Source organism: Agelaius tricolor, unplaced genomic scaffold, assembly GCF_023055355.1.
Source record: "Agelaius tricolor isolate 1412-34295 unplaced genomic scaffold, bAgeTri1.0.p SCAF_40, whole genome shotgun sequence".
NCBI lineage: Eukaryota > Metazoa > Chordata > Aves > Passeriformes > Icteridae > Agelaius > Agelaius tricolor.
This window is the reverse complement of record NW_027269300.1, coordinates 2,860,944-2,882,837: the sequence shown is the minus strand read 5'-3', so window position 1 is coordinate 2,882,837 and position 21,894 is coordinate 2,860,944. Positions and strand designations below refer to the sequence as shown.

Below are 21,894 nucleotides of genomic sequence, written 5' to 3'. Positions count from 1 at the left end.
ATAGGTTTTTGGAGAATGCACATTCCTGAGTACAGCCAGATTGTGAGCCCTCTCCACCTGGTCACCTGCAAGAAGAACGAGTTCCACTGGGGCCCTGAATAGCAACCAGCCTTTGCTCAGATCAAGCAGGAGATCGCTCATGCAGTAGCCCATGGCCCAGTCAGGACAGGAGCAGAGGTGAAGAACGTGCTCTACTCTGCAGCCAGGAACAATGGCTTGTCCTGGAGCCTTTGGCAGAAGGTGCCTGGGGAGACTCAAGGCCGATCACTGGGATTCTGGAGCCGAAGTTACAGAGGATCCAAAGCCAACTACACTCCCACTGAGAAGGAAATCTTGGCTGCCTATGAAGGAGTTCAAGGGACCTTGGAGGTGATTGGCACAGAAGCACAACTCCTCCTGGCACCCCGACTACCGGTGCTGGGGTGGATGATTAAAAGAAAGGTTCTCTGTACCCACCACACCACTGACACCACATGGGGCAAATGGATTGCTCTGATCACACAGCATGCCTGTATTGGAAACCTGAATCGCCTTGGGATTTTGGAGATAAATACAAACTGGCTGGAAGGTGAAAACTTTGGTCTCACTGACAAAGAGGAGCAGGTACAAGTGACATGGGCTGAGGAAGCTCCACCATACAACCAACTACCAGCAGAGCAAACACGCTACGCTCTTTTCACTGACGGTTCCTGACACATTGTAGGGATGAACTGGGAATGGAAAGCAGCTGTATGGAGCCCCACAGGACAGATTGCACAAGCTACCAAAGGAGAAGGTGGATCAAGTCAATTTACTGAACTCAAAGCCATTCAGATGGCCCTGGACATTGCTGAAAGAGAGAAGGGGCCAAAACGATACCTTTTATATCGATTCATGGATGGTAGCCAATGATCTGTGAGGTTGGCTGGAAAGGTGGAAAAAGTCCAACTGGCAGCATAGAGGAAAATCAATCTGGGCTGCTGATGAATGGAAAGACATTGCTTCTTGGTTGGAGAAGCTGCCTGTGAAAGTCTGCCACAGAGATGCCCATGTCCCCAAGAGTCAGGCTAGTGAGGAACACCAAAACAACAAGCGGGTAGGTCAGGCTGCAAAGATAGAGGTGCCAAAGATAGACTTAGATTGGCAACATGCGGGGGAGTTGTTCCCAGCTCAATGGGCCCATGATGCCTCAGGTCATCAGGGCAAAGGTGCCACCTGTAAGTGGGCACGAGACCGAGGGGTGGATCTAACCATGGAAGTATTTCTCAGGTTATCCATGACTGTGAGACGTGTGCTGCCATCAAGCAGGCCCAGCAGGTGAAGCCCCTGTGGTACGGTGGGCGGTGGTTCAAGTACAAGTATGGGGAGGCCTGGCAGATTGACTCCATCCCACTGCCCCAGACACGCCAGGGCAAGCGCTACGTGCTGACCATGGTGGAAGCCACCACGGGATGGCTGGAGACCGACCCTGTGCCTCACACCACTGCCCAGAACACCATCCTGGGCCTGGAAAAGCAAGTCCTGTGGAGACATGGTGTGGGAGGATCTTCATCCACTCGTCCCAGGTGTCCATGGGGTTGGGTTTCTTACCTACATACGGGCAGTCATTTGGTGACAGGGGGACTCCCACCAGGCATGTTAAGAGCGGACTGTCTACGCTTCCAATGGCCATGCAAAGATTGTCTTGCTTTAATGACTTTGCCAAAGTGACCCAGATGTTTTGTTTTGGCTGAGGGACGATCCAGCCGGTGGTCACTTGGATACAGATGAGGGCACTGATAAAGACGATGACAACGATGGCACTGGTACTGCTGTGGGGTGCCCTGGAGGGTGTCACAGAAAGAATCATACTTCTTCTTTCCCACTGGGTAGTTTTCACTTGTGTATGGTAAAAACACACATTAGTTGACTTAATTTAAGACATTCTTAAATATTTTTAAGTTCCCCCTATAGTTCTTCCCAACTCCTCCCAATCACACCCTTCTCTTTTTTAAGGGAAGTTTGAGGGAGGGACAAAGGAGCAGTTTCAAGAGGGGAAAGAGGGAGGGGGTAGGGATAAAGGGTCACTGGTAGAGGGATGGTGGAAAAGGCAGGGGTGTGTCTGCATTAGAGATTGAGAATCCACCAGGGTCCTGTATCTGTAGAAACACAAGCATATCCTCTCCCCCACATAATGAGAGGGTGTGGCCCTTCAATAATTTTAGATTCATGATTCTGGTCAAGTACTGGAGGTCTTTCTTTGAGGTGTGTGTACATGTTGTTATGAAAGTGCCTTAAGACAGGGGGTTTGGTTCTTTTTGAGAGCAATGCATGAAATTCATAGCATAAAGTACTTTGCACAGTCTGTCTTGTATAGAGAGAGCCGGGGGCTGTGTACAAATCACAAACGGCACGGGGCTGCTGTGGAACGTGCCTTGAGCTGTTTTATTTTCCAGCATCAGTCTCATCACATGGTTATGACAATGGGAAATGCCAGCAGCTCGTGTCCTCAGCAGCAGACAAAGAACGCAATGTTACAACTTACTTTACAAGTTTTTTGACCAATCCCACAAAGCAAAAGCATATTGACAGTAGTTCTATCCAACCACGATAAGCACAGGTACCTTTGGTTAAAACAATGCTTGCTTATTTTGAATACAATACCTGCTTGTAAGCCTTAAAACACAATGCACAGAGCTCCATTATTAAGCTTCAAACTTCCTAATATCTTGCTAGAAAAACTTTCTGTAGCTTAGAGAGTTTTTCTAGACAAGCGTTAATACACAGACCATTGTTCTATTTGTCCTTGCTTTTCTACTTTTTAAATAATTTTTCTGCTGACCAATCTCATGGCTACTGCTTAGCTCTAATCACAGTCCTGCTGTCTCTGAGGCCTGCCTTTTGCAGCTTTCCCAAAAACCCTCTGATTTTGTGGATTCCCACACTGAACACAAGTTCAGCTATTGTAAATCAAATGCTCACTGATGTAGATGGTATTAGACATGGCACACTGCAAAATAGAGCTGCTATAGATTTTTTGCTGTTAGCACATGGGCACAGGTGTGAGGATTTTGAAGGAATGTGTTGTATGAATCTCTCTGGCCAGTCTACATCCATCCACAGGAAACTCAAACAATTACAAGACAACATGAAGAAATTGACTCTGAATGATTGGGGCTTGGATGAATGGTTTGAGGGATGGGGAATAACTGGATGATTGAAAGATACCTTAAAGGGAGCTTTGTTATTACTAGTAGTTATTATTATATTGCTTTGAGCTATTCCATGCATAGTGATATTGGAGACCCACTTGGTAGAAAATACAGTGAAAAGGGTTTGGTTCGTGCAAGAAGAAGAAGGGGGAGTTGTAGCAATGTATCTGAACAACTTAGGCCACACTGTGCACCAGCCATATTGCTTGTAGTTCTTCTTATCAGAGCCCTCTGGAATTCACCAAGGTTACTAAGACATAAACTGTGCTAAATGAAGAAAGAAAATGCTGAGGAACAGAATGCCAAGACCACAGGAACTAGATAACAGAGGGCTGTGAACCACCTGGACTGTGACCAATCACATACCCAGAGAAGTGAGTGCAGAACACAAGGACAAGAGAGAGGCACCAATGAAGAGATGCGTGATCAGTGTATGCAGTAGAGTTAGAATGCATAAATAAGTGCATAATGTAAACAATCAATGGCTTCAGCTTAATCATATTGGTTAGTGGTATGGGAGTCCTGTTTTCCCACCAAGGGTGCCTGGGAAGGAGGGATGGTTCTTTTCCATAAAAAGGAAAGCACTGAGGCAGGAGCAGGAGACAAGTGACCCTTGCAGGCCTGGGGCCTCATGGCCTCCTTGTCCCTGCTCAGCAGCCTGGCAGGGGCCGCCCCATGCTCCTGCCCTTGGCATTGCACATCCCCACATGCCAGTGCCCATCCCGGCAAGAGCCCTGAGCAAGGAGGGAGGGACAGGATCTGCCTGGCCAGGCCCTGGGGCTCAGGCCTTGGCCCCTGGCATTCCTCAAACACATCCAGCTTTGCTCAGCACCAGAGACACCTTGGCCTTGTTTGTCCCCAGCTGTCAGCACTGCCTCCAGTGTTCTGCTCTAACTGGAACCTGGGGACTCTTTCTCAGTTGTGTCCTTCAGTGGGACCTGTTAAAACTTTAAGAAACTTCAGAGTTTCAAATTAATTTTGAGTTCTTGAGAAGTTTTCTGAAGACTCTCTCAGGGACTGAGTCTGATGTAAACAACACCAAATCCCTGAGAGGCTCATTAAAGTCCTTGTGCTGTGTCTGTGCTGCTGAGCTTTAAAGGAACAGCTCTTCCCAGGGCCAGCTCCTCTCCCAGCCCAGCAGGGCTGAGGGCTCTGCCTACAGGCACTGAGGGCACAGGAGCCAGGCAGAGACAGGCTGAAGGCAATCAGGATTGGGAAGACATTGAGCTGAGACTCCACCTGGGGAAAGATCTTCACAGCCCTGTGCATGGTGAGTGTGTGGGTGCAGGGCAATGTCCCCTGTGCTCCTGGAGGGATCTCCTGAAGCCAGCACACCCCAGAGCCTGGGGGATGTGTCAGGAGGACTCTCCCAGTTTCTCTGTGGCACAGGAGCAGGAGGAGGAGCAGGAGGAGGAGGAGGAGGAGGATGTGGTGCAGAGCGGGGCTGCCCTGGGCACCGTCAGAGGGACAGGGCAGGACGGCTCCTGCTGCCAGGGACGGCTGCAGGGGCTGAAGCTGGGGCTGCAGCCAGGGCTGCCCAGGGCTGTCCTGCAGAGCAGCTCCTGCAGCCCTCAGGGCTCTTGGCCAGCCCAGGGCATGTGCCACCTGCCAGGGGCAGCTCTCAGCCTGCCTGGCAGCTCCCCATGGACGCTGCAGGGGAGAAGTTCCAGGTGCAAGGAGCCACCCCCATCAGGGCAGATTCCTCCTGCTCTGGAGATGGTGCTGCATGGCCAGGGCTGCTCTCAGCTTTCTCCTAAAGGGAAGGGAAAGGGGCTGTCAGCTTTGGCTGTGTCCCTGAGCCTCCTGCACTGTCAGCCTGGGCATCAGCAGATGGGCCTCAGATCTCCCTCAGAAAGTGCCTCCTCAGCCTCCTCTCCCTACACACAGCAGCAGCAGCACCTTGGCTTGCAGCATCTCTGTTTGTCTGGCCTGCCCTTAAGGCCCTGCTGCCAGGGAGATGCCCCTGGGCAGTGCCCTGTGCTGGGAGGGGTCTGCAGGGCAGAGCTGAGCCCCCAGGGCTGGGCTGGGCTCTGGCAGCACTGGCAGGAGCAAGGCTTGGATAGAGAGAAACATCTCCCAGTAGGCACAACTCCAGGCAGCAGAGAGCCAGAGCAACCCTTGGCATCCCTCCCTGTCCTGCTTCACAGGGAAAGAGAGAAGGGTTTGGAGAAAATTAGTTCTAAACTGGAGTGTTCAAAAATTCCACTTCATTTTTCAAGAAATTTTTAAGTGCAGGCACCCTGAAACAGACGAGTTGTAATGATCAAAGTACTCCTGGGTGAGGACTAGCACTGACTGTACTGGGGCACAGGGAGCCCTGTTTTCCCCCTGGGCTCCCCAGTGTTCAGCCTGAGAGCAGTGCTAAAGATGAGGCAGGTACTCAGCAGCACAAACTCAAAATGAGAAATAGTTTAGCCAAATTTCCTCCCCGGAAGAGAAATGATTTTGCAGAGATTCCAAAAAAAATACATAGAATTAATTCAAAGAATTTGATTGAACTTTGTCAATGTCCTCTTTCAGCAGTCCACAATGTCCAGAATGAACAAATGTCCAACAGCAGCTCCATCAGGCACTTCCTCCTGCTGGCATTGGCAGACACGCGGCAGCTGCAGCTCCTGCACTTCTGCCTCTTGCTGGGCATCTCCCTGGCTGCCCTCCTGGGCAACGGCCTCATCATCAGCGCCGTAGCCTGCGGCCACCACCTGCACACGCCCATGTTCTTCTTCCTGCTCAACCTGGCCCTCAGCGACCTGGGCTCCATCTGCACCACTGTCCCCAAAGCCATGCACAATTCCCTCTGGGACACCAGCACCATCTCCTACTCAGCATGTGCTGCACAGATGTTTTTCTTTATCTTCTTCATTGCAGCAGAGTATTTCCTCCTGACCATCATGTGCTACGACCGCTACGTGTCCATCTGCAAACCCCTGCACTACGGGACCCTCCTGGGCAGCAGAGCTTGTGCCCACATGGCAGCAGCTGCCTGGGCCAGTGGCTTTCTCTATGCTCTGCTGCACACAGCCAATACATTTTCCCTGCCCCTGTGCCATGGCAATGCCCTGGGCCAGTTCTTCTGTGAGGTTCCCCAGATCCTCAAGCTCTCCTGCTCACACTCCACCTTCAGAAAAATTTGGATTTCATTGCTTGGTGTCTGTTTAGGTTTTGGTTGTTTTGTGTTCATTGTTTTCTCCTATGTGCAGATCTTCAGGGCTGTGCTGAGGATCCCCTCTGAGCAGGGACGGCACAAAGCCTTTTCCACCTGCCTCCCTCACCTGGCCGTGGTCTCCCTGTTCCTCAGCACCTCATTTTTTGCGTACCTGAAGCCCCCCTCCATCTCCTCCCCATCCCTGGATCTGGCCGTGTCAGTTCTGTACTCGGTGGTGGCTCCAGCCCTGAACCCCCTCATCTACAGCCTGAGGAACCAGGAGCTCAAGGCTGCAGTGTGGAGACTGATGGCTGGATGGTTTCAGAAACATTAAACTGATGGCCAGTTTTTGCAAGTCACTTATAATAAAACTCATATTTGATACTTCTTGTTGGTTTCATTTTGGAGGTTTTTTGTCATTGTTTTACTTTTATAATATTCTCCCAAAACAAAACCCATTGATTCTGCCATATCTCGTTTTTTTTCTCCACACCTTCACTGTGACCCACAGACTGTGTCAATGAGGACCTGTGCCCTTGTTGGCTTTAAACAAACTAAAGTATCTTCCAGCAAAGTTTTCACCATAGATGCCCCTTTTGTTGCCTTCTCTGGAGCTGCAGCAGCAATGTCTGTGTGCAGAGCTGGGGGCAGGTTAGGGGTGGCACAGAAGCCCTGATCCTGCTGGCCACACCATTCCTGATCCAGGCCAGGAGCCATTGGCCTTCTTGCCCACCTGGGCACACTGCTGGCTCATGTCCAGCCTGCTGTCCATCAGCGCCCCAGGTCCCTTTCTGCCTGGCTGCTCTCCAGCCACTCTGTCCCCAGCCTGTAGCCTTGCAGGGGTTGTTGTGGCCAAAGTGCAGGAGCCAGCACTTGGTCTTGTTAAACTTCATCTTACTGGACTCTGCCCATCCATCCAACTGTTCCAGGTCTATCTGCAGAGCCATCCTACCTTCCATCAGATGGACACACACTCTCAGCTTAATGTCATCTGTAGATTTACTATTGAAAGACACTACACCTTCATCCATGTTGTCAATAAAAATACTGAACAGGACTGGCCCCAGCACAGAGCACATAGGGACACCACTGGTGACTGGCTGCCAGCTGGATGCAGCAGTATTCACCACCACTCTCTGGGCTCAGCCATCCAGCTACTTGTAGGTGTTTTGTTACTACCTCTCCTTCTTTCATGGAATATTTAAACACTCAATAATTTAATGGTCCCCATGCCCCAGGCAGCCTCTGACCACCACATCTCCCACCAGCCCTTCTCTGTTTGTGACCAGCAGGAGACAGAGCTTTCCTTGGCAGTGGGAATTGCAGGAAACCTCCCCAAAGTGCAGCTTGGAAGGTTCAGGCTGGAGCTGAGGAGAAAGCAAAGTCCCTCGCAGGGCAGAATGTTGGTGCTGGAGGTGTGGCAGCGTGAGGCTGGGCCATGGCCGGGCTCTGTGTGCCAGGAGCCGGCAGCGCTGGGTGCAGGGAGCCCAGGGAGGGCACAGAAACGCTGGGTGAGAAATGCTGGGGGACAGCGAGATGGGCGAGTGCAGCCGGCCAGGGCAGAGGAGCAGCACGCCCAGGGGCCACAGCCTGCAGGACAGATGGCCAAGGGCTGGGCAGGGCTGGCAGGGCCACAGGCAGCCAGGCCTTTGTGCCCTGGGCTCGGGCAGCGCCTCTGGAGGCCCCACAGGAGGAACTTTCCTGGCAGGGACTGCACTTTGCTTCTCCCTCGGCCTCCCTGGGGAGGCTGGCAGGGGCTGCAGGTTGATGCCATTTGTCCTTGCTGCCCCTCACATCCCCCTGGCCCACCAAGAGCCCCGAGACAGCCGTGAGGGACAGGCCCTGCTGGCCCAGGCTGGGCTCAGGCCTTGGCCTTTCTGCTTCCTGCAGCCAAGCCAGGCCTTGCTCAGCATTGCAGTTCCCTGCTCAGAGCCTTGGGCTCCCTGCAATCCTGGCCTCAAGGATCTGCTCTCACCAGGCCCTGGGCAGCCTTTGGCCCTCCCTGCCCTCACTGGGGCCCAGCCATGCTCCAAGGCACTTGGAGTTTTGCTGCTGACTCCTTGAGCAGCTTCTTCATCCTTCTCTCTGTGCCTGAGGCTCCTGGACCCAGCCCCGAATCCACCGTGGGGATGATTAAAATACAGAAAGCCCTCAGGAGCTCTTTGTCTCCCTTCCATTGCCTTTGAGTCTCCAGGCCTTGTGCAGTGATTGGAGTCAGTTTGGAGTTCTGTTCAGGAGGGAGATTCCAAAGTGCACCTCATTATTTTTGGTTTTAGAGAAGGGAATATTTTTTTACTTTTCATTTCAGAGAAGAGGGGATGGAAGCATTTCCCAGGTGATCTTGATGCTGAATGTCTCCTTAGGAGGTCTGGGCAATAAGAATGAGCCCCTTTTGGGCTGAGCCTGTTTGGACAAGCTGCTCCTCACCCCCAGCCTTAGCATGTCTGACATCGCCCGCCTGGGACTGACATCCCTAAACATAAAAAAAATTTAAGCATTTTTCCTTATAAATAAAATCCAATTAATTAATAAAAGGATAATTATATTATTCTGATAGTATTTGTCAATTTTAATTACCTAATTTTTATATTTATATTAAAATATCGATACACTTTTAGCAACACGGAAAATTATTGATCATTGGTTCTAAGTAACACAATTGCCTTCATCAATTCATTAAGCTCTATTGGGTATTTATTTCTTCCTCTTTATGGTAACTAATATTCTTTGTAGACGTTTTGCCATCATTTTTTATCATCTTTTTTTCGCATATGGTCAAGAGGAGGCACTTTGGGGTCCCTGTAGCCATATCTGGGGCACATTTGGGGCAGTTTTGGGTCTGGGGAGGGAATTCAGAGAGAACTTGAGGGTCTAGAGGTAACTTGGGGGAGCTGGGTGGGAACTTGGAGGGGCACTCAGGGATTCTGAGGGCCAGTTCGGGGTCTGGGGCAGCACTTGGGGGTCCAGGGGGGCCCTTGGAGCTCAGGGAAGGGAATTCGGGGCCCTTCGGGGTTCCGGACGGGTCCTTGGAGGGCTCGAACGGGGCTCACCGGGGCGCGGGGGCTGATGGGAGTTGAAGGCGCGGGTATCATACGGTTTAACGGGGCGGCAGAGCATCACGGGAGTTCGAGGCGCAGCTGCAATGGCTCTCGGAGGGGCGCGGGGCATGACGGGAGATGAAGTCCCGGCTGGAATGGCACCGTACGTGCGCCGCGGAGCATGCGGGGAGCTGTAGTCCCGGAAGTGGTTGGAACGCGGCGTTTGGGGGTCCGGGAAGGCTCTTGGGGGACACTTTTGCATCCGAGCCGCGACTTGAGGTCCTCGGGGGAACTTGAACGGCTCGGGAATCCTTGGGGGGAGCTCGGGGAGCTCTAACCGGGCTCTTTAGGGCGCGGGAACAGCAGGAGTTTTAGGCGCGGGACTGTGTTCTGAGGGGCTCGGGGGCCACGGGGGATGAGGGGAGACGAATTCCCAGAAGGGGCTGTACCCGGCATCTGTGGGGTTGGGAGCACTCAGGGGGTCCGGGGACGCTTTTGTGGGGTCCCAAATGGGCACTGAGGGGGCACTGAGGGATGCTTCAGGGTCTGGGGGACAGTTATGGGACAGATGGGGGCGGATCCCGGGGTTCTGTGGAGCGCGGGGCATGACGGGCGTTGCAGTCCCGGCTGCAATGGGGCTGTATCCGGCCGCGGGGCATGATGGGAGTTGTAGGAAAAAGGAAAATATGGCGGCTGTCTAGGCACCGCCCCCAGGCCCGGATCTCTGGCGCTGATTGGCTGAAACTGGTGATGGGCGGAAGCCTCGGCAAATGAGAGGCGGCGGAGGCGGGAACAGCCTCTCCATTCCCTCCCAGTACAGCCCAGTTCATTCCCAGTACTACCCCAGTACAACCCCAGTAAAACTCCAGTGCCCCTCCAGTCCCTCCCAGTACAGCCCAGTCCCTCCAGTTCCTCCCAATTTCAAACACAGGGTGCCCCAGTGTCCCCAGTCTTCCCCACAATGTTCCCAGTGTTCCCCAGTATGTCCCAGTCCTCCCCAGTGTTTCCAAGGACAGTTTAATTTCTCACGGTGGCCGTGGCAGCCAAACCCAGCAGTGGGGTCAGGGCAGTGCCCATGGCCACAGCCCCTTGCAGTGGCCCAGTGCAGCTTGGGCTGATGATCCACCCTCACAGCTGGTCCAGGGCAGCTCTGCAGTGGCTTTGGTGGCCCCTTGGGCTGGCACACACCTGAGCAGTGTGTCTGTTTCCAGTGGGTAAACTCAGGATTTTCAGATTGCTTCAAAAAACCCCAAAAAGGGAAAACCCCTCTTAGGCTGGGTGCAGCCAGCTCTCCAAGCACAGCAGGTCCCAGGGGAGTGAGGACAGACAGGATGGGGCTGGGCAATGTGGAGCAAGGTTGTCCACACTGGGTCAGAGCTCCAGGCACAGCTTCTGTGAGCAGCCCAGAGCTGCTGAGGAGAGACCCTGGGTCAATCAGAGAATGCTGCAACCACCTGTGCTCTAAAGAGAAATAAAATAAAATATACCCTTTAAAATATGAAATGTGTATTTCTGACAAGTTCTTTGAAATCTTTCTACATCACTGGACTAGGAAAACGTTAGTGACCCTCTCAGGGCTTTGATGTTGTTTACATCAGACTCAGTCCCTGGGAGTGTGTTCAAAAAACTTCTCAAGAACTCAAAGAAAAATTAAAATTCTGAAGCTTCTTGAAGTTTTAATGGGTCCCACTGAGGAACACGACTGAGAAAGTGTCCCCAGGTTCCAGTTAGAGCAGAACACTGGAGGCAGTGCTGACAGCTGGGGACAAACAAGGCCAAGGTGTCTCTGGTGCTGAGCAAAGCTGGATGTGTTTGAGGAATGCCAAGGGCCAAGGCCTGAGCCCCAGGGCCTGGCCAGGCAGATCCTGTCCCTCCCTCCTTGCTCAGGGCTCTTGCCGGGATGGGCACTGGCATGTGGGGATGTGCAATGCCAAGGGCAGGAGCATGGGGCGGCCCCTGCCAGGCTGCTGAGCAGGGACAAGGAGGCCATGAGGCCCCAGGCCTGCAAGGGTCACTTGTCTCCTGCTCCTGCCTCAGGCCCAGGCCCAGCAGCCATGGCCAAAGTGCTGCCCAAGTTGGCTCTGGCAGGGCTGTCTTGCAGCTGCTGCCCATGCCTGTGCCCTGTGCAGCCCAGGCTGTCCTACGGTGTCCCTGCCCTGCGCCTCTGTCCCTGCAGGCTGTCGGCATCCCCCGGCTGCCCCACCTGGCTGGGCCCTTCCTTTGCTGACAGCTCTGCCTCCTGCCTGCCTCTGCCTGCCCACACAAAGCCTGGGGCTGATACCAAAAGGGTTCATTCCATTTTTACCCTGCCTGGGAACTTTCAGCACGGGAACAAGGCATGCAGGGGCTGCTTTCCCAGCAAGGATGCTTGGAAGAGAAGAAGAAGACATCTGGCTCAAGGGTGCAGGGATAGAGAAAACAAAGTCTGAATCTGGGAACTTGGGGTGGGTTTTATGGAAATGGGTAAATTGTAATACGCATTTAGTGACTGTGTATAAGTAACACACTGGTAGAATTACATGTCCACATAAGGTTAGGAGTTATCCCGTGTTGGAACTCAGGTCTGAATAAATGATACCTTCTCAAACACCAAATTAGTATTATGGAGCCTTATTCTGATATTTTGGACATTTGGTGACAGCAGAGGCTGACAGAACCAAGGAGTCAGCTGTGACACTGTGGAACCCCATGGAACAAAGGGTCCATTGTGATGCAGTGGAACCCCCCCCATGGAACCAAAAGTCCATTGTATCAGAGCAAGGCCTCGGGGAACCAAGGAGAGCATTGCTGACAGTGTGGAAGCTCCTGGAGCCATGGGGTCATTGTGACAGTGTGGGGCTGCATGGAACCAATGGTCCATTGGGACACTGCAGAACCTTCTGGAATCAAGGGGATCATGTTATGCTCTGGAACCTCATGGAACAAAGGATCCATGGTGACACTGCAGTGCTCAGACCATTGTTGACAGTGTGAAAGCTCTTGGAACCAAAGTCCATTGTGACACAGCAAGGCCTCCTGGAACCAAGAGTCCCTTGTGGCTCTGTGGGGCTTCCCAGAAGCAAGGAGACCATTTGGACACTTTGGGGCCTCATGGAACCACCTGGCACTGTGACACAGCAGGGCCACATGGAGCCAAGGGGCCACTGAGACACTGAGGAACCTCATGGAACCAAAGGTCCATTGTTACACTGTGGAACCAATGAGACCATGGTGACACCGTGGTGCTCCATGGAACCAAGGGGCCATTCTGATTCTGCTTTGCCTCATGGAGCCAAGGGGCCACCATGACACTGCAGGGCCTTGTGGAACTAAGGCAGCCTTGTGACACTGCGGGGCCCTTGGAACCAAGGGTCCATTGGGAGATTGCAGGGCCTCATGGAACCATGGAGGACATTCTGACCCTTCAGAACCCATTGGAACCAAGGGGCCATTGTGACACTGCAGGGCCTCGTGGAATCAAGGGGACCTCAGTGACACTGTGGGGCTCCATGGGACAAAGGGGCCATTCTGACACTGTGGAACCAAGGAGACCATTGCTCTGCTATGGGACATCATGGAACCAAGGGACCATTGTGACACAGCAAAGCCTCATGGAACCAAGGGCACAATAGTGACACTGTGGGGCTCTGAGGGACCAAGGGGGCATTCTTAAAGTGCAGAACCAAGGAGACCATTGTGACACTATGGGGCACCATGGAACCAAAAGTCCATTTTGACGCAGGAGGCCTCATGGAACCATGGAGGCCATTTTCACACTTTGAGGCCTGATGAAACCAAAGGGCCATTGTGGCACTTTGTGTCTCCATGGAACCAAGGAGTCCATTGTGACACTATGAGGCCCTGTTGGGCCAAAGGGCAATTGTGGCCCTGTGTGGCACCACGGAACCAAGGGACCATCGTGACACTACAGGGCCCTGTGAAACCAAGGATTTATGGAACAGTGTGGAACTCATGGAACCAAAGGTCCATTGTGACATTGTGGGGCCTCATGGAACTAAGGGGGGACAATTGTGACGCTGTGGGTCCCAGTGGAAGCAAGGGGCCAATGTGACACAGCTGGGCCTCATGCAGCCAAGGGGCCACGGGGATCCTGAGGAGCCCAAAAGAACCAAGGGGCCATTGTGACACTCTGCAGCTGTGGAGTCCCTGAGAGGCTTCCCTGGGTTAGGGAGACACCAGAAGCTTCCCTCAAAAGCTATTTGACCCCATTGGCTCCTTCCCCTTGTTCTGTGTCCCTCAGCCACTCCCTCCCCATTCCCACATTGCCCCCCATCTTTGTACTGCCCCCATGGCACTGATCAGTCCCTTCCTCTGGAGATACAGAAACCTTGACTCCTCTCAGGAGTCCTGCCTTGTGACCCTGAACATCTCACTGCACGGCTGAATCAAACATCTGTGGGTACCATGCAAAGGCCCTTTGTGCTTCCCTACCCTGGGCTTTATTAGCAGCTATTCCAGCTGCAACAATGGTCCATCATGGCAGTGTGGATCCAAGGACACCATGGTGACACTGTGGGACCTCATGGATCCAAGGGGCCATTGTGACACTGAAGAACTTCATGGAACCCAGGGTCCATTGGGACACAGCAGGGCCTCATTGGAACAAAGGAACCATTGCTGACAGTACAGAAACTCATGGAACCAAGGGGCCATGGTGACACAGCAGGGCCACATGGAACCCAGGAGACCAGTGACATTTAGGGACCTCATGGAACCAGGGTCCATTATGGCACTGCAGAAACAAGGAGACCATTGTTGATGCTATCAAAGCTCACGGAACCAAGCAGGCATTGTGACACTCCAGGGCCTCATTGAACCAGGCAGACCATTGTGACACCACAGAACCTCATGGCACTGAGGGTTTATCGTGACACAGCAGGGCCCATGGAGCCGATTGTCCATTGTGACAATGAGGATCTGAGGAGACCATGGTGACACCATGGAAGCACATGGAACCATGGGGCCATTGTGACAAAGCAAGGCCTCATGGAAGCACGGAGACCATTGTGACATCATGGAACCTCAGGGAACCAAGGCAACCATTGTGACATCATGGAACCTCTGGAACCAAGGAGACCATTGTGACATCATGGAACCTCATGGAGCCACGGAGATCATTGTGACATCATGGAACCTCATGGAGCCAAGGAGACCATTGTGACATCATGGAACCGCGTGGAAGCAAGGGTCCATTGTTACAGTCCAGAACCAAGGAGACCATTGTGACAGTACAGAACCTCATGGGACCAAGATTCCATTATTATGCAGTGGAGCTTCATGGAACCAAGGAACCACTGTGACACAGCAGGGCCACGTGGACCCAAGGGTCCATGGAGATACTGCAAATCCAAGGAGACCATGGTGATGCTGTGGAACCTCATGGAACCAAGGGGCCATTGTGACATTCTGGGGCCCCATGGAACCAAATATTCATGGTGACACAGCGGGGCTGCTTGTGACCAATTGTCCATTGTGACCCTGCAGATCCAAGAGACCAGGGTGACACTGTGGCAGTTGATGGAACCAAGGGGCTGTTGTGACACACCAAGGCCTCATGGAGCAAAGGAGAGCATTGTGGCAGTGCAGAACCAAGGAGGCCATTTTGACAGTACGGAACCCAATGGAACCAAGGGTCCATTGTTCTACAGCAGGGCCTCATGGAACCAAGGGGCCATTGTAAAACTGTGGGGCATAATGGAGCCAAGGACACCACTGATACTGAAATCCACTGGATAGAAACTTCTGAACAGTTTTGAGTATTTGAAAGTAGGTATTCTTTATTACAGCATGGTGGTCACTTGGGCCATCCTTCCTCCATTCAAGTGCACTGAGCATTGAATGAACAGGGTTTTTATCACACACACTCATTATGTATCCATTAGCTATCCCCACTTCCTTTTAGTTTATTTGACATTGTTGCACCCCTTATTACAAGTCCTTACATGGTTCTTTGGGGTCTGTCTTCAGCATCCAGTGTCCTTTTTAGGTGGCTGTTTCTTGACCCCCCCTTTTGAGTAAGGGCAATATTATTGTTCTGCATAACTTGTGTTTTGTCAGCCTTGCAGAGCTGAGCTGGCATCCTGCTTGCATTTTGTGTGGCTTCTGTTTGCCAGAGGCACATCCTCAATCAGTTTCTCCAAGGCTGTGCTGTTCTGTTCTACTGTCCTTGACAAGAGTAAATGTTGTTCAGTTCTCCTGTCCTTGTCTCAGTGTTCGCCCCACATGAGGCGTCTGCAACCCCCAAAACCTATGGGCCTGGGGTGGGCAAGTGTTCCTGGGGAACAGGGATGGGACAGAAGGGCTGGACTGACCCAAGGGATGTTCCATTCCATGTCACACCATGATCAGCAATCACCTGAGAGAAGCAGGGGGGCAAGGGGGGTACAGGATTAATTTCTTTTTAAGACATTTTTCTTTCAAAACCACACGTACACATACAGAACCCTGTCCTGCCACAAGGTGGTTAAATGTTTTCTGCTGATGGGAGATTTCCTGTGGATTTTCTTTTCTTCTGTTTGTGGTCTTTGCTTTTTGTGGTTGGTTTGTTTGTGGGGTTTTTGTGTTGTTGGTGGTGGGTTTTACTTTGGTTTTTTTGGTTGTGTTTGGAGTGGGTTTTTGTGCTTGGGTTTGGGTTTTTCCCTGTTGAATTGCATTTCTTCTGATGCATGAGGTTTTTTCTGCCTTTTCCTGTGTCTTGGTTGGCACCTGATGGGAAGAAAAATTTAAACAACTCATTCATCTTGCCTGATTCTGTTTTGCTGGGCAGCATAGAAGGAGTCAATGGACAGAGCTTTGGGAGAGGCTAAAGGGTTAAAAGGCAAAACCTCCATTGTGTGGATGAGCACGTTGCAGGAAAAATCCTTTGCTCCCAGCACCGTAATATTTTCTGTATTCAGTATTCTGTTGTATTTTTGATAAGGTTTTAATAAACCTTTTAAATTTTTTGGAAGTGAGCATAATTTCTCACACCTCCATGCAAGGACAAACAACCTCCTGCAGGTGGGGAGAGGCCAGTGCTGGCAATGGTGGCTGCAGGGGCTGCTGTGGGACAATTGCCCTGGGCCACCTTCCCAGGCTGTCCCAGAACAAAGACACAGCCCAGGCCCTGCTCTGCTGCTGCCTCAGGTCCATGCCAGGAGCTCTGGCTGGGCCAGGACACTGCTGTGAGCCCCCCCTGCACACTCCCCCCTGCCCCAGGCCCTGGGCTTTGCTGAGCCAGGGCATTCCTGGGGCACATTGCTGACAGCAGCTCTGGAGGAGAGCAAAGCCTCCCTGCCCTGCCCTCAGGAGATGCCCTTTGCTGATGGAGCTGCTGTGCTGGAGCCCAGCTGTGTCCCAGCAGTGCCCATGGCCTGGCCCTGCCTGTGGCCACAGCAGGGACACGCAGCAGGACAGGGACCAAGCTGCCAGAGCACTCCGGCCTTACAGCCACAGCAGGGCTGGCAAGGACAGGGTGGAGCTGGGCAGAGCAGCTCTGAAAGGACCAATCCCTGCTGCTCCCTGGCCGTGCTGCTCTACTGGGACACTTTTCCCCTTCTCCCCTCTAACTTCATGCAGGTCTCAGAGTTGGGATCCCAGATAAAACAGGCACTGCAAGGTAGTTTATTTTCTTCAAATGTAGTTGTCCCAGGGTGACGTTATGATGCTTGTATCCCCATTCATGTGTTCTGTTAATGTTGGATATTATGTTCTGTACCTTTAAGACCAGCTCTGAAGAGGGAAAGTTTTGTTTTGGTTTTCTTATCAGCCTGGTGGGACACAGAGACTGCAGCTTTTGCTTTTTCTGCTTTTGCTTTTCACTTTGCTCTCTCGCTCTTGCTTGCTTCGATTCTGCTTGCTTTTGCTCATTAGCTAGTTTAGCTAAACTGTTCAATTTCTTCCTGGACTGTTTCTCTTTTCCTTTTTCTGACCATTTCGAACCTGCTCCGGACTGGGACCTGGGAAACACCAAGATCCTGCACCTTGTGGCCTGCAGCAGCTGCCCCAGCGCCGGAGGGACTGAGAACAGAGTGACCACCCCCCAAGAGAGACTTTCTGAATTTGTCATCTTTTTTCAGAGCGGTGTCATCCGGTATTGTTCACTTTGTGTGCTGGGGGGTGCTGTACCTGTTAAATAAACAGGTTCTTTCCACTCCTCTCCGAGGAATCCTTCCCGAACCGGTTGGGGGAAGGGGCCATGTGGGTTTGCTTACTGGAGGGGCCCTAATTTGGAAATTCTCCTCCAAATTTGCCCTATACCACGACAGTAGTGATAGCACAAAACCCTGGTTTATAGAGCTTCAGGGTGAAATTCAAGGGGCGGACAGTGAATTTATTGGGGGTGATTAAAAATTTTTATTGAGGATAATTTTATAACAGAAAACTCCATTGAACACGACTAAAGACCTGGGCAGACCTGTTGGGCCTGTCATGAGTTCCATTCCGAAAACTGTGCAGAAGGAAACAGGCAATTGGTTGCTTTAGAAGTCATCCAATCATCATTTTCCTCAGGGCAGCCTTGAGCTCCTGATTCCTCAGGCTGTAGATGAGGGGGTTCAGGACTGGGGGCACCACTGAGTACAGAACTGACACTGCCAGATCCAGGGATGGGGAAGAGATGGAGGGGGGCTTCAGGTAGGCAAAAAATGAGGTGCTGAGAAACAGGGAGAGCACAGCCAGGTGAGGGAGGCAGGTGGAAAAGGCTTTGTGCCGTCCCTGCTCAGAGGGGATCCTCATCACAGCCCTGAAGATCTGCACATAGGAGAAAACCATGAACACAAAACAGCCAGAAACTACACAGGCACCAACCACAATAATCCCAAGTTCCCTGAGGTAGGATTTGGAGCAGGAGAGCTTGAGGATCTGGGGGATTTCACAGAAGAACTGGCCCAGGACATTGCCATGGCACAGGGGCAGGGAAAATGTATTGGCTGTGTTCAAAAGAGCATAGAGAAAGGCACTGGCCCAGGCAGCTGCTGCCATGTGGGCACAAGCTCTGCTGCCCAGGAGGGTCCCATAGTGCAGGGGTTTGCAGATGGACACGTAGCGGTCGTAGCACATGATGGTCAGGAGGGAAAACTCTGCTGAAATGAAAAAGGCAAAGAAGAAAACCTGAGCAGCACATGCTGAGTAGGAGATGGTGCTGGTGTCCCAGAGGGAATTGTGCATGGCTTTGGGGACAGTGGTGCAGATGGAGCCCAGGTCGCTGAGGGCCAGGTTGAGCAGGAAGAAGAACATGGGCGTGTGCAGGTGGTAGCCGCAGGCTACGGTGCTGATGATGAGGCCGTTGCCCAGGAGGGCAGCCAGGGAGATGCCCAGCAAGAGGCAGAAGTGCAGGAGCTGCAGCTGCCGCGTGTCTGCCAATGCCAGCAGGAGGAAGTGCCTGATGGAGCTGCTGTTGGACATTCCTTCACTCTGGGCATGGTGGACTGTTGAAACAAGACATTGACAAGCTGGGTCCAACTTTTTGAGTCAGTCCTATGGATTTTGCATGGAATCCCCTCAAAATTACTTCTATTCTTGGGGGGGGGACGACTTTGCTAGAATTTTTTGAATGGGTGTTTTTGCGGCTGAGTTACTGATTCATCTTCAGCATTGCACTCAGTCTGAACACTGGGGAGAAAACAGAGGGAAAACAGGGTTCCCTGTGCCCCAGTGCGGTCAGACCTGCTGGTCCCCACACAGGGGCCTTTGATCATTACACCTCCCTCGAGTTCACGGTAATCAGACTTAAAATGTGCTTGAAAACAAAGTGGACTTTTGAAATGCTCCTGTTGAAAAACTAATTTTCTCGAAACTCTTTGCTCTCTCCCGGTGCAGCTGGACATGGAGGGATGCCAAGGGTTGGTCTGGCTCTCTGCTACCTGGAGTTGTGCCTGCTGGGAGCTGTTTCTCTCTATCCAAGCCTTGTCCCTGCCAGTGCTGCCAGAGCCCAGCCCAGCCCTGGGGGCTCAGCTCTGCCCTGCAGACCCCTCCCAGCACAGGGCACTGCCCAGGGGCATCTCCCTGGCAGCAGGGCCTTAAGGGCAGGCCAGACAAACAGAGATGCTGCAAGCCAAGGTGCTGCTGCTGCTGTGTGTAGGGAGAGGAGGCTGAGGAGGCACTTTCTGAGGGAGATCTGAGGCCCATCTGCTGATGCCCAGGCTGACAGTGCAGGAGGCTCAGGGACACAGCCAAAGCTGACAGCCTCTTTCCCTTCCCTTTAGGAGAAAGCTGAGAGCAGCCCTGGCCATGCAGCACCATCTCCAGAGCAGGAGGAATCTGCCCTGATGGGGGTGGCTCCTTGCACCTGGAACTTCTCCCCTGCAGCGTCCATGGGGAGCTGCCAGGCAGGCTGAGAGCTGCCCCTGGCAGGTGGCACATGCCCTGGGCTGGCCAAGAGCCCTGAGGGCTGCAGGAGCTGCTCTGCAGGACAGCCCTGGGCAGCCCTGGCTGCAGCCCCAGCTTCAGCCCCTGCAGCCGTCCCTGGCAGCAGGAGCCGTCCTGCCCTGTCCCTCTGACGGTGCCCAGGGCAGCCCTGCTCTGCAGCACATCCTCCTCCTCCTCCTCCTCCTCCTGCTCCTCCTGCTCCTCCTGTGCCACAGAGAAACTGGGAGAGTCCTCCTGACACATCCCCCAGGCTCTGGGGTGTGCTGGCTTCAGGAGATCCCTCCAGGAGCACAGGGGACATTGCCCTGCACCCACACACTCACCATGCACAGGGCTGTGAAGATCTTTCCCCAAGTGGAGTCTCAGCTCAATGTCTTCCCAATCCTGATTGCCTTCAGCCTGTCTCTGCCTGGCTCCTGTGCCCTCAGTGCCTGCAGGCAGAGCCCTCAGCCCTGCTGGGCTGGGAGAGGAGCTGGCCCTGGGAAGAGCTGTTCCTTTAAAGCTCAGCAGCACAGACACAGCACAAGGACTTTAATGAGTCTCTTGGGGATTTGGTGTTGTTTACATCAGACTCAGTCCCTGAGAGAGTCTTCAGAAAACTTCTCAAGAACTCAAAATTAAATTGAAACACTTAAGTTTCTTGAAGTTTTAATGGGTTCCACTGAGGAACATGACTGAGAAAGTGTCCCCAGGTTCCAGTTAGAGCAGAACACTGGAGGCAGTGATGACAGCTGGGGACAAACAAGGCCAAGGTGTCTCTGGTGCTGAGCAAAGCTGGATGTGTTTGAGGAATGCCAAGGGCCAAGGCCTGAGCCCCAGGGCCTGGCCAGGCAGATGCTGTCCCTCCCTCCTTGCTCAGGGCTCTTGCCGGGATGGGCTCTGGCATGTGGGGATGTGCAATGCCAAGGGCAGGAGCATGGGGCGGCCCCTGCCAGGCTGCTGAGCAGGGACAAGGAGGCCATGAGGCCCCAGGCCTGCAAGGGTCACTTGTCTCCTGCTCCTGCCTCAGGCCCAGGCCCAGCAGCCATGGCCAAAGTGCTGCCCAAGTTGGCTCTGGCAGGGCTGTCTTGCAGCTGCTGCCCATGCCTGTGCCCTGTGCAGCCCAGGCTGTCCTACGGTGTCCCTGCCCTGCGCCTCTGTCCCTGCAGGCTGTCGGCATCCCCCGGCTGCCCCACCTGGCTGGGCCCTTCCTTTGCTGACAGCTCTGCCTCCTGCCTGCCTCTGCCTGCCCACACAAAGCCTTGGGCTGACCCAGATTTCTTCTGGGGGATGTGTTGCACCACAGCCCTCCCCTGTGAGGGAAATTCCTTTCTCTTTTTTCCTCATCTTGTCTTCCCCAGGTTCCCATAGCTTTGATTTTTTTCTTTCTCTGGCTGTTCTCTACCATGGTAAAATGATCCACCCTTCAGTCCCTCCCAGGGCTCTCCTCTGCTGTCCTCAATCTCCACCCCACTGAGCCCAGAGCTCCTCTGTCCCTGTAAAGTGCTCATGTGCTTGAGGCCATGGGTGCCTGGACAAGAAGGACGGTTCTTTTCTACAGGAAGGAAACCACAGAGCCCCAGGGTTTTGAAGGCAGATCAGAGGCAGTCACCAGAGGCCAAGGCAAGCCAGAACTGTCTGTCCCTGCAGCTTTTGTCTGAAAGCAACCCTTGGATATTTGGGTAGTTTTAGAGGTGGAATTCCATTTCAGCCATGAGTGCCTGGACCAGAATGACAGTTCTTCTCCACAGGAAGGAAAGGGCAGAGCCCCAGTGTTGCAAAGGCTGGTTAGCAGCAGCTCCAAGGAGGCCAAGACCAGCCAGACCTGTTTGTCTTGGCAGCTTTTGTTTGGGAGCAGTTCTTGGGTAGATGGAGTTTGGGAGGCCAAATCCCAGTTTTGTCCATGGGCACCTGGATGAGAAGGACAGTTCTTTTCCATAGGAAGGAGAGTACAGAGCCCAAGTGTTTCACAGGCAGATGAGAGCTGGCCCTCAGGAAGCCAAGGGAACCTAGACAGTCCTGGCAGCTTTTGTCTGGGAGCTATCCTTGGATATAAGAAATTTTGGAGGCAGATTCCAGATTTTGGCTATGGACACCTGAAAGATGATTTTTCCATGGAAAGAAAAGCTTGGCCCCCCTGTGTTTTGAAGGCAGATGAGAGGTGGCCTCCAAGATGCCAAGGCCACCCAGAGCTGTCTGTTCTGGCAGGTTTCAT

The 21,894-nt window shown here is 52.9% G+C and overlaps 2 protein-coding genes across 2 annotated transcripts; one reads left to right on the top strand and one right to left on the bottom strand.

Moving 5' to 3' along the window:
* Positions 1-1,127: 1,127 nt before the first annotated feature.
* LOC139603688 (olfactory receptor 14A16-like) lies at positions 1,128-6,649 on the top strand. The gene is made up of 3 exons (XM_071454576.1): positions 1,128-1,196; positions 1,288-1,513; positions 6,039-6,649. Exons 1-3 carry the CDS (start codon positions 1,128-1,130, stop codon positions 6,647-6,649), a joined length of 906 nt encoding a protein of 301 aa, XP_071310677.1.
* An 11,170-nt stretch (positions 6,650-17,819) lies between these two features.
* Positions 17,820-18,737, bottom strand: LOC139603687 (olfactory receptor 14C36-like). Its single transcript, XM_071454575.1, has one exon. It carries the CDS (start codon positions 18,735-18,737, stop codon positions 17,820-17,822), a length of 918 nt encoding a protein of 305 aa, XP_071310676.1.
* Positions 18,738-21,894: the final 3,157 nt, after the last annotated feature.

What these genes read in the sequence shown, in the direction of transcription:
- LOC139603687 (XM_071454575.1), bottom strand. Translation starts at nt 18,737, where the DNA reads ATGTCCAACAGCAGCTCCATCAGGCACTTCCTCCTGCTGGCATTGGCA.
- LOC139603688 (XM_071454576.1), top strand. Translation starts at nt 1,128, where the DNA reads ATGCGGGGGAGTTGTTCCCAGCTCAATGGGCCCATGATGCCTCAGGTC. An exon ending in TCAGGGCAAAGGTGCCACCT is followed by an intron (nt 1,197 to 1,287) that starts GTAAGTGGGCAC and finishes GCCATCAAGCAG; the next exon opens with GCCCAGCAGGTGAAGCCCCT. An exon ending in GCAAGTCCTGTGGAGACATG is followed by an intron (nt 1,514 to 6,038) that starts GTGTGGGAGGAT and finishes TCTTCATTGCAG; the next exon opens with CAGAGTATTTCCTCCTGACC.